The sequence below is a fragment of the Rhinoraja longicauda genome, chromosome 40 (genome assembly GCF_053455715.1).
Source record: "Rhinoraja longicauda isolate Sanriku21f chromosome 40, sRhiLon1.1, whole genome shotgun sequence".
Lineage (NCBI taxonomy): Eukaryota > Metazoa > Chordata > Chondrichthyes > Rajiformes > Arhynchobatidae > Rhinoraja > Rhinoraja longicauda.
This window is the reverse complement of record NC_135992.1, coordinates 10,480,439-10,492,396: the sequence shown is the minus strand read 5'-3', so window position 1 is coordinate 10,492,396 and position 11,958 is coordinate 10,480,439. Positions and strand designations below refer to the sequence as shown.

The 11,958-nt window shown below is 43.7% G+C and overlaps 1 protein-coding gene across 2 annotated transcripts in view; it reads left to right on the top strand.

Moving 5' to 3' along the window:
* The first annotated feature begins 3,465 nt into the window (after positions 1 to 3,465).
* The window catches only part of LOC144611527 (TOM1-like protein 2), a 66,374-nt gene continuing 57,881 nt past the window's right edge, over positions 3,466 to 11,958 (top strand). For both annotated transcript variants that reach the window (XM_078430664.1, XM_078430665.1), the window contains exon 1: positions 3,466 to 3,589. In XM_078430664.1, coding sequence (XP_078286790.1) covers positions 3,538 to 3,589 — 52 coding nt within the window. In that variant the 5' untranslated portion in view covers positions 3,466 to 3,537. The remainder of the gene's footprint in view (positions 3,590 to 11,958) is intronic.

Below are 11,958 nucleotides of genomic sequence, written 5' to 3'. Positions count from 1 at the left end.
GTTGAAATTTATGAGTACTTAAATACAGGAGAGGTGCCAGAAGATAGGAGGGTGGCAAATGAATGTGCCTCTTTTCAAGAAGGACTGCAGGGAAAATGCTGGGAACTATAGGCCGGTGAGCTTAACATCTGTGGTTGGAAATACTTGAGTATTCTGAGGGATAGGTTACACAGGCATTGGGATGGGCAAGGGCTGATTCGGGATAGCATGGTTTTGTACGTGGGAGGTCGAGTCACAAATCTGATTTTTTTTAAAGACGTGACCAAAAAGGTCTATGAGGGAAGAGCTTTAGATGTTGTGTACATGGATTTCAGTAAGGCATTCGACAAGGCTCTGCATGTTAGGCTGCTCTGGAAGGTTAGATCATATGTGATCCAAGGAGAGGTCGCTGAGTAGATACAAATTGACTCCATGGAAGGAAGCAGAGGGTAATGGTGGAAGGTTGCTTCTCGGACTGGAGGCCTGTGATTAGTGGTGTGCCTCCGGGTTCGGTGCTGGGCCCATTACTATTTGTCACCTACATCAATGATTTGAATGAGAACATACAGCACAAGATTAGCAAGTTTGCTGATGATACAAAAGTGAGTGGCTTTGCAGATAGTGAAGATGGTTGTGAAAGATTGCAGCAGGATCTGGATCGATTGGCCAGGTGGGCGGAGGAATGGTTGATGGAATATAATACAGAGAAGTGTGAGATGTTGTATTTCGGGATGTCTAACAAGAGCAGGACCTACACAGTAAATGGTAGTCCGCTGGGGAGTGAAGTTGAGCAGTGAGATCTAGGAGTGCAAGTGCATGGTTCCTTGAAGGTCGAGTCGCAGGTAGATAAGGTGGTCAAAAAGGCTTTTGGCTCTTCGGCCTTCATCAGTCAGAGTATTGAGTATAGAATTTGGGAGGTCATGTTGCAGTTGTATAAGACGTTGGTGAGACTGCACTTAGAATATTCTGTTCTGTTCTGGGCACCATGTTATAGTGCTTGGCACTACAACCTTACCCCAACCATTCATTCCCTCCAGCACTGTGCACACTGATGACCATAGGTATGAAAAAAATCCACAACTGTTATTTTGTCCAATCTGGCAGCGCCTCCCAATCCCACAAAATCCATCTTCGAGAAGGACTGGAGCAGCAGGTTTGAGCAAAGAATAAATAAGGCTTGGAGACACAAAAAACTGCAGATGCTCTAATCTTCAGCAAAACACAAAGTGCTGGAGGAAATCAGTGCGCCAGGAAGTATCTGGGGAGGGACAAAGCTTATTTAACTTATATGAGTGGACGATTCTTGAAATAGATCTTTTTTTTCCTTCCTTCAAAAGCAGGTGAGGGAAATCTAAATTAAAAAAAAAAAAAAATTCTCTGCAGAAATGCTGTTTGATCCACAGTACTTAATTTTATTCCCCTTCAATTAAAGTTAAAAATGAAAGATTTTCTTTCAATGGCCCCTTTGATCTATCCACTGTGTCAAATAACTACCTCTGCCATAAAACCTTCAATTCACGTGAATCATAAAGGTTCATGACAAAGGATGAGGTCATTTGACAAAACACCTCTACCTGAAGGGCTGAATGGCCTACTCCTGCACCTATTGTCTATTGTCTATTGTCTGACCAAAACAAAATGGACGGCCCCGGTTAATCTTACTTCCCTGTTCTTACTCCATGCCTTGGAGGTTGCATCTTCTGAAGTACTCATCCAGGTACTTCTGAAATAATGGACTTGCCTCCACAACCCCAAATTTCTTTTAGCTTATAAATCTCAAACTCTTCAATACTAGATTCCCACCAAAAGGGTCTCGGCGTGTGTGTGTGTGTATGTGTGCAGACACAAAATCACAAAATGCTGGAGTAACTCAGCAGGACAGCAGCATCTCAGGAGAGAAGGAATGGGTGAAGTTTGGGAAACATCACCTATTCCTTTTCTCCAGCATTTTGTGTTTATCTTCAATGTAAATTGGCACCTGCACTTCCTTTCTATATGGGATGGCAGGACTTTTATATGAAGACTGGATAGACTCGGTTTGTACTCGCTGGAATTTAGAAAATTGAGGGGGGATCTTATAGAAACGTACAAAATTCTTAAGGGGTTGGACAGGCTAGATGCAGGAAGATTGTTCCCGATGTTGGGGAAGTCCAGAACAAGGGGTCACAGTTTAAAGATAAGGGGGAAGTCTTTTAGGACCGAGATGAGAAAGTTTTTTTTCACACAGAGAGTGGTGAATCTGTGGAATTCTCTGCCACAGAAGGTAGTTGAGGCCAGTTCATTGGCTATATTTAAGAGGGAGTTAGATGGCTAAAGGGATCAGGGGGTATGGAGAGAAGGCAGGTACAGGATACTGTTGGATGATCAGCCATGATCATATTGAATGGCGGTGCAGGTTCGAAGGGCCGAATCGCCTACTCCTGCACCTATTTTCTATGTTTCTATATAAGTGTATATATGTGTATGTGTGTTTATAGGAAAGAATTGCAGATGCTGTTGAAATCGAAGGTAAACACAAAATGCTGGAGTAACTCAGCGGGTCAGGCAGCATCTCTGGAGAGATGGAATGAGTGAGACCCAATCCATCGGATCGATGACCCTTCGGGTCGAGACCCTTCAGACTGATGTGTATATGTATACATAAATTATAATTAAATTATAAATTATAATTAAAATTAAGATATATGTAAATTACAATTATGAAATGAAGGGTCTCGACCCGAAACGTCACCCATTCCTTGTCTCCTGAGATGCTGCCTGACCCGCTGAGTTACTCCAGTATTTTGTGAATAAATACCTTCGATTTGTACCAGCATCTGCAGTTCTTTTCTTATATATATATATATAAATCTATGTATATATATATAGCTGTTCTCCTTGTTACCGTCAGGCAGACAATACAGGAGTATGGCTGTGCGTACCACCAGACTTAAGAACAGTTTCTACCATCAGGCTTCTGTACTCATAAACACATTTCAAATCATATGTTGATGATTTTTAATATTGTCTTTTTACCTATTTTTAATATTGTCTTTTTACCTTACTAATGTCATTTTGTATCTTATTTATCCATGGAATATTACTGCTGAGGTGACCCGTTGACTTGTCAAATACATTTCATTGTACCGTTGACCCTGTGCCAACCTACATATGACAAAAATGTATTATTATAAACCAGCATCTGCAGTTCTCACCTCTCGCCTGGACCCGTTGTCCTTGCACAGCCCAGGCTGCAGAGGGCGCTGCTGCACACCTCTTGCTGCTTCCGGAAAGTCGGGGTGTTGGGGGGGGGGGGGAAGAGGGGACAACTATAAAGGCGGGGCTAAAAATGAAAGGGCAATATCATCGAAAGGTGGCGGGTGTATTTTGTTTTACATTCGGTATTTGCAAAGTATGTGGATGCAAGGGGGGGGAGAAGCTGATTTTTTGGGAAAGATTTATGTGGTGATGTTTTTTCTGTGGTGACGTCATTGCCCATGGGGCGTCGGGGTGGCGGTTGGGCCACGTGACGGAGTCAGCTGACTGCCCGCCCTCCTGCCTCCCGCCTGAGCGGCGGACATGGAGTTCCTCTACGGGAACCCCTTCAGCACCCAGGTCGGACAGCGAGTCGGTAAGGAAGCGCGAGCGAAGTGGCGGTCGGGGTTTTTCCTGTTGAAAACGCGAAAGTCCCATCGCCCCGAACTTGTCTTCAGATGCTGTCAGTTGCACTGAGAGAGGGGGGGGGGGGGGGATTTAACGGCTGAACTTCGGGGCCAAGCGATGATCGACGATGGCGAGGGCCAATGAGGGGGTTGTCTTCGTAAAGGGGCGGGAGGTGGGCGGTGCCGATGCAGCCGATTGGCCAATCAGGCAGGCGCTGGGCGGTGCTTCACGGCGATTGACAGCGATATTGGCCAACGAGGAGGCTGCATTCGGAGGATTGACAATGGGACGAATGGTGATAGGCGGTGCTTCACTCCCAGGTGATTGACGGCGGAAGTGGCCAATGAGGAGGCTGCCGTCTGGGGAACAGCCAAATGGGCGCGTAGTGGGTGGGACCTGTCTTGCTGATTGACTGCGATATGGCCAATGAGGAGTTCATGTTGTCAGGGGTTGGCCAATGATGCGGGGGGTGGGCGGTGCTTTTCTCAGCTGATCGACAGCGGGCAGTAAGTGGGCCAGGCTGGTCCAGACTTCCAATGTGGACACAAGCGATTGCAGATGTTGAAATCTGGAGCCAAATCAACTTAGGACAAACTGCTGAAGGAACTCAGGCAACATATGTGAGGGGGAAAAGGATCATCAACATTTCGGGTCAAGGCAAAATGCTGTAACTCAGCGGGACAGGCAGCATCTCTGGAGAGAAGGAATAGGTGACGTTTTGGGTCGAGACCCTTCTTCAGACTGAGAGGGGAAAGGGAGACTCAGAAATAAAAAATGTAAGGTGAAAATGAGACATCAAATGAGACAAAGGGCAAGGAAAATGTAGAATAGATCATTGTTAGCTAGGGGAAGCTGACAACGAAGCATACAAAGATAAAAATGTCTTATTTCACTTGGGCAGCTTACAACCCAGCATTATGAATATTGATAGACACAAAAAGCTGGAGTAACTCAGTGGGACAGGCAGCATCTCTGGAGAGAAGGAATGGGTGACGTTTTGGGTCAAGACTCTTCTTCAGACGGAATAGGAATATTGACTTCTCTAACTTCAAGTAACCCTAGCTTTCCCCCGCTCTCCATCCCTCCTCCATCCAAGTTCTCCAACCAGTCTTGACTGTCCCCTTAATTAATTTTTATCTTTATATGCTTCCATAAATCCAGCATCTGCAGTTCCTTCCTACACATTTCAGGTCGAGATTCTGTTTAAAAATAAAATGTAGATGAAAAGCAAAAGCTGCAGATGCTGAAAATTTGGAATAAAAAACAAAATGCTGAAGATGTGTAGACAGAAGCTGCAACCTGGTTTATACCGAAGATGGACACAAAATACTGGAGTAGCTCAGCGGGACAGGCAGCATATATGGAGAGAAGGAATGGGTGACTTTTCGGGTTGAGGCCCTTCTTCAGGCTGAAGTCTGAAGGAGTCTGAAGAGGGGTCTCGACCCAAAACTTCACCCATTTTTTCTCTCCAGAGATGCTGCCTGTCCTGCTGATTTACTCCAGTATTTTGTCTTTATCTTCAAAATGCTAGAGATACTCAGCAGGTTAGGCTGTCTCTGTGGAGGGCGAGTTACTGTTCTGGGATGAGAATCGTTCAGAGGAGAAGTCATCAACTCTTTCGAGGCTGCTTGAGATCCTGGGTATCTTAAAATGTATCTATTTCAAGGATTTGTTGTAAAGGTGTATGCTTTGTTGTAAAGGTGTATGCTTTGAGTTGTGATGAATCCTTCCCTTTGGTTCACATTTAGAAATGGAGGTAATGGTTGGGGCAGATACATTTCAGTAGTAATGGAAGGACCTGTTTGACGGTTAAATGGATCGAGATGGAAGGAGATTTTTACATAATGCATGGATATCTTGTTGGATTCACAGTTGGCTTCAGTGCCTATATATGATGCACAATTCTTCGTAGAGTATATTTGTTGTATTTGTGAAACAGGAAAAGGCCATGTTGCCAAATGAGCCAATGTATTATTCAGTAAAATCACAATGCTCTGTACTTTAGTTTACTACTTGATCCCAGTAACTCTGATTCTATTGTAGTCCTGACTTTACTCATTCTTGAATACACTTTATGATTTGCCCTCCAGACTTTCTGGCTTGGAGAATCCCAAAGTGTCACACCCCACTTAAAGCAGAACTTCCTCCTCGTTGCAGTTCTTTTACCCAGTCACACTAGTGACAGCATTCTTAAGGTATCCACTCTGTAAAGCCCTCTCAGAATATTGAATATTTGGCATAATATTTATTTTATTCACATCTCAAGTATCTTTCCTTGCGAGGGTTCCTTCATTCCAGGGATTAATCTGTTGAATCTTCTCTGTACTGCATTCCAGGCGGATGTTAAGATGAAAGCTGTATTGAATGCTCTGGGTATGATCTCATTAAACCACACTGGTTGACATGCAGGACTGTTTTACTCCAAACCTCGTGTGATAAAGGCCAACAAGCCATTTGCCTTCCTGATTACTTTTAACAGTTCAGTTTTTGTTGTTTACTATTTGCATTTTGTTTGACTGCCAGAAGTAAAAACTTCAGAATGTTTTCAGTTTGTGAAAGGGCCAATTGGAATATTTTGTTTCTTTAACATACCTCCCCCCCCCCCCCCCCCAAATTGCTTTGTTTAAAGATATAGCATGGAAACAGGCCCATCGGCCCACCTAGTCCACACCCCCCTGCACACTAGTTCTATGTTATATCACTTTCTCATCCAATCACGATATATTAGGAGCAGTTTTAAATAAGCCACTTAACCTACTAACCTGCACATCTTTGGGATGTCGGAGGAAATTGCAGAACCAAGAAGAAACCTATGCAGTTGTAGAGAGAACATGCAAACTCCACACAGACCGCACCCAAGGTTATCTCTGAGTTTGTCTATCCACGTACTTTTTCTGAAAATCCTAAATATTTATATCAGATAATGTGCTGGTAACATTGGTCTGGTCCACGGTATATCTCTCCCATATTCTTCTTACCCTTGTAGTTTAAATGCCTGACAGTTTGTGCCTTGAATATGTTTAGTGATTCTGACTCCACAATTCTCCAAGCTGCACAATTCCAAAGATTCCATGTAATATGTTTTCATTTTTGTTTACAACAGATAAGAATTTCATTGTTTCATTTCAAGACATGGCAAAAACTCATGACTGTTGACTTGACCTGACCCTTTGAGACGAGAAATTTCTCTCCATCTACATCTAAGATAGGCAACACTTTATTCTGAAACTATGCTCCCACAAGAGAAAATAACTTCTCATCTTCCAGTTAGTCATTCTCCTGAGAATATTTTCTTTCATTATGATCATGTCTTGTTTGTGTCTGATGGGTATAGATCTAACCTACACAACCTATCTTCGTGCACCAATCTCTTCACCCAGAAATCATTCCAGATAGCCACCTTTGTAGTGGCAGTAATATCCTTAAACTAGACCAAGTGGACCCGTTGGGTCCAAACCTCTCCTGCATTGGTGCAGCACCCTCCCCCCTCTCCTCCCCCCCTCTCCTCCCCCCCTCTCCTCCCCCCCTCTCCTCCCCCCCTCTCCTCCCCCCCTCTCCTCCCCCCCTCTCCTCCCCCCCTCTCCTCCCCCCCTCTCCTCCCCCCCTCTCCTCCCCCCCTCTCCTCCCCCCAATCCATCCCCCTCAACCCCCCTTATCCTCCCTCCCTCCAACCCCCTCCCTCCCTAGGAGATAGATTTAAACTTTAAAATGTGAATAACTTAAAAAATTTAACACCGATTTCAATGAAACTTCTTCCATTAGCTCCAAAGAGATGATGCTAAAATTGTTGCGCTATCCTGTACCCTTTTGGCTGTAGTTCAGGAACAAACGAGAGTTTTGGTATATAGAAGAGTTTTAGTATATAGAAGATGTGGAGACCACAACTGCACAATATTCTTTTGTGCAGGAAAGAATTGCAGGTTTAAATCGAAGATAGACACAAAATGCTGGAGTAACTCAGCGGGACAGGCAGCATCTCTGGTCTCGACCCGAAATGGGTGACGTTGCGGGTCGAGACCCTTTTTCAGACCTTGCTGTTGCGTGCTTCTCACTCCGTCTAGAATCGTTGAAACAAAGCACAGTACTTTTGTACCCTTCGTACCCCGTCCTGTTGCAGTGTTTTGACCCGAAACAGCGGCTCTGCCTTTTTTGCCCACAGATACTGCTTGACCTACTGCGTTCCTCGGGCAGATTGTATGTTGCTCCATATTCTAGCATTTGCAGACTCTTGTGTCTCGATTGTACACCAGTCTGAAGAAGGGTCTCGACCCGAAACATCACCTATTCCTTTTCTCCAGAGATGCTGTCTGATCCGCTGAGTTACTCCAACATTTTGTGTCTTATCTTACCTGATTTAAACCAGCATCTGCAGTTCCTTCCTACACATTTAATATAAGCCAATGTCGGTCATCAGATAATGTGTCCTTTATAAGCCATTCGGTCAGGTTATGAGTTGGTGGACTTGTTTTTTGTGGCTTATTTAACAAAGCTGTAGTTTTCTGGAGAAGTCAATTCTAATTGTCACGAACAGAGTAAATGCCCAATTGCAGCATCATCTCTGAATAAAAATTGTTATTGCTCCGTTGCATGGAGGTTTGTTACATAATGTAAATAATTGCATTGAATTAAAAATTCCAGTCAGCAGTGCAATCTCCAGGTGTCTCTGATGGGGGAAATTACCTAAACGTCTCCATTGCAGTTGGGAGTTGTGGTGTTACTGTTAATGAGCAATGGGTCTCTAGTCAGCATGTTAATTAAAAGGTCATTCTGGGTCTCCAGACATTTGTTTTATTTGTCCTTTCATCGTAAGGCCTCCATAGAAGCTGATTGTGTGAGTGTAAAATTGAGAGGCTATGATCACATACAAGACTAACCAAAGGAAAATTTTGGTTGCAGGAGAGGGAACGTGTATATTCAGAGTGCAAGAGAGTGTTTAGCCCATTACATCTGTGTTATATCTTTGAAAAGGCTATCCCAACTAATCCTTTTCCCTCCTATTTTTCCTTCCATAGCTTTGCAAGCCTTTCTTTCCATGCCACCAGCACTGTACCTAACATTCAGAGTTCTTTGGCTAACTGCAGGCAAGAGCCTGATGCACTGCACACTCACATTGCATACCCAGTGAACAGGGCCAGAGAAATGAATATATTATGGTCAATAGATTTTTCTTGATTTTACTTTTAAGTTATTAAATCTTTCACTAGACTAGAGTTAGAGTCTATGACTCTATGGTTAGCTGCTGTTGCAATAAGCTACTGTGCAGGCAGGTTATTTAAACCACTTTGCTGTGTCCTTGTAAGAAGGCCACTCGGATTTATAGTGAACAAAAGCCTAGCTTTGCCTACTTTGTTGCCGAGATGAAGCAGTCTTTGTTTCAAGCGGACTCCGGCACATTCCCCAATTCCTTCTCTACTACGTCAATGATTGGATTGGTGCTGCCTCCTGCACCGCCGGTGCAGAATTCTTCTAATTTCATCAGCTTTACCACTCACTTCTACCTTACCCCCAAATTTATTTGGACCATTTCTTACATTGCTTTCCCTTTTCTTGACCTCTGTCTCCATCTCAGAAGACAAACAATCCACTAATATCAATGACCCCCCACAGCTGTCTCCCATTATTGTAAGGACACCGTCCCTTTCAGTTTTTTTGTCTCTGCTTCGTCTGTTCTCGATGAGTCTGAAATGTCCCCCTTTTTTCAGGAAACTCGACTCCTCTCTTGATTTGACCAAGCCCTCATCTGTATTTCATGTATGTTCTGCACTTCTGCTCTCACCCCATCTCCCCTAGACAGAACAGGGGGAGATTTCCCACAGTTCTTGCCTTTCACTCCACCAGTCCCTGCATGTAGCACTTAATTCTTCAACAAAGGCATAGATCATCTTTTCTACTTGACCTCCTGTGTCTGCTCCAGCATTTTACCTATTACATGAGTGTTGCATTCCTGTATCAACCCCATATTCCGAGATTCCCTTTGATGAAAAAAATCTATCTTGACTGTATCTGGCATCTGAGTTACTACGGCCCTCCTTGGTGGAAAAGTGGCACAGTGGTGCACCTGATAGACATCTGGGTTCGATCCTGATCTCAGATGCTGTCTGTGTGGAGTTTGCATGTTCTCCCTGTGACCACAGGGGTTTTTCTCTGCGTGCTCTTTTTCACATTGTTCCTGGTGCAGGAGATGGAAGATGCCAGTACCAGATTCTCCAATCTGTCAGCTTGAGATTTTAAAACTAAACTGTCTGATGGACAGTAAATGCTTGCGTCTTTAGTGAAGCCAGCAACAAAGAAATTCTGAATAATTATAAAAAGTGTCATTCTGCAACACTTCTGTCATCTCCGTTATTTCTCCAAGCAGCATAATTGTAAATTGTAACGTTGATGTTTTGATGAGTGCTCTTATAGCTAGTTTGCTATTTGCTGCAGTGGATCTGGTATGTTCTCTTTATAAAAATAGCCAGGTCTAATTATGAATGATAATAGGATCTCCTTGTACGCATTTAGTTTGCCAAGATATATTCGATGGTGTTCTGCCACAGTTGATCTCTAGTTCCATGCAAGAAATATATTCTCCTGGAAGAGAAAATAATCTTTCTATGCATATTCCTAGTGAACATATTTTCAGAAAATCTACTTGTTTTGCATTTTTAATTTTGACTCCTTGCACAGTCGTTCTCATCTCTTGAGTGTCCCATTTTAATTGTTCCATCATTGGATATTTGTCTGCAGCTGCTTAGAACTCCAAGCTATTAATTTTCCTCAGTAATTCTCCCTACTTCTGTGCATCATTCTCCTCCTTCTAAGTGATCTCATAATCCATGTGTCCTAATAGCTCCTTACTCAGGGTGCAGTAACATAGTAGTTAGGAACTGAATTAATAAGTTGGAGTCGTTCAGATCCTTCCATGCTATTGAGAATTTTAAGTTCATGTGCCTAAATCCGTCTGCAAGCCCACAGAATGTAATTAGCGCATCCTCTGAAATGGCCTAGCAATCTGCATGAGCTGTATTAAAAGCCCTCTGCTGTACTATCTCCCACTCGCGTTTCGACAATGCATTGTAATGGGATACTAATCATTGACATGTCTTAAAGTGCCATCTGTGAAAAAGTGTACAAAACCAAGTGTAAATCAACTGCATAAAACAGGACTTGGCCATTCATGGGACAGGATCTGGCAAATGTAGTGAACAACTACATGCAGTGAGGACGGCAACAAGTTAGAGTCATTCAAAGGTCGAATATTGAAAGCACAATGCCGACGTGTTCCCAAAAGAGTGAAAGGTAAAGACAGTAAGTCTCATGAACCCTGGGGTTGTGGTCTACAGTGAGCTGTATCTATAATCTATAAATATTACTAAAACTCTCATCTTGTTTGTTCCCCTGTTTGTTTGTGCCGTATGTTTGTCCCGTAGTTGTTTCTTAGTGCGGTTTTCATCCACAAAAGAACGGTACACGATAGTGTGACAATTTTAGCCCCGCCCTAAGCACCATTCCCTCGCGGTCTGAATAAATCCACTTTTGTCACTTTTTAAAAACAATTTACCTAATAAACTTTAATAAATGCGTCCCCCACCCCCACCCCCAGGATGACCAGCCCAGACCCTGTCCCGCGTGCCCCACACCTGACCTTCCTCCCATGGTGCAGCGCGGCGGCAGAGGGTCCAACAAGATGGCCTTCCCCGCCGATCGCAGCACGCTGGACGCACAGGGCCAAGGTCAGTGGCTTTTCCCTGTAGCCCCTCGCCCGCCCACTGCCCCGGGGGACACTCCCCGCCCGGCAACGGGTCCACGGTTCGGTAGGGTTGCTGGGCCCGCAGGAGAGGTTTCCACACAATGGGGGTTGCCGCGCCCACAGGACAGCCTGCTCCAGCAGCATCTCTGGATAGAAGGAACGGGTTACGTTTCGGGTTGAGACCCTTCTTCAGACTGGGAGTCGGGAGAGGGAGACACGGAGATAAGGAAACATAAGATGTGAAAATGAGACATCAAAGGGGATGTCGATCGGGAAAATGTAGAATAGATCATTGTTTGCTAGGAGATCTTGTTTTGTAATTGATATGAACACGGGTATTGTGGATACAGAATAATATAATTAGGGGTTAGTTAAGGCAGATTCCTTTTTGATCTTATTTTTCCTGCATAATGAAGCTATCAAATGATTTGAGCAGTATTATTTTTCAACTAACCGGGTGCAAATGTTGTGCATTCAATCACTCAAGATGGTTCTTTGAACTCGGCTTTATAAGATTTTTTTCTTTGAGAGTACATAAATATCATTATTTTGTGTTGTGATGATCAAATCTAGGCAGAATACCCCAGTGGTACTTTTTACATTAC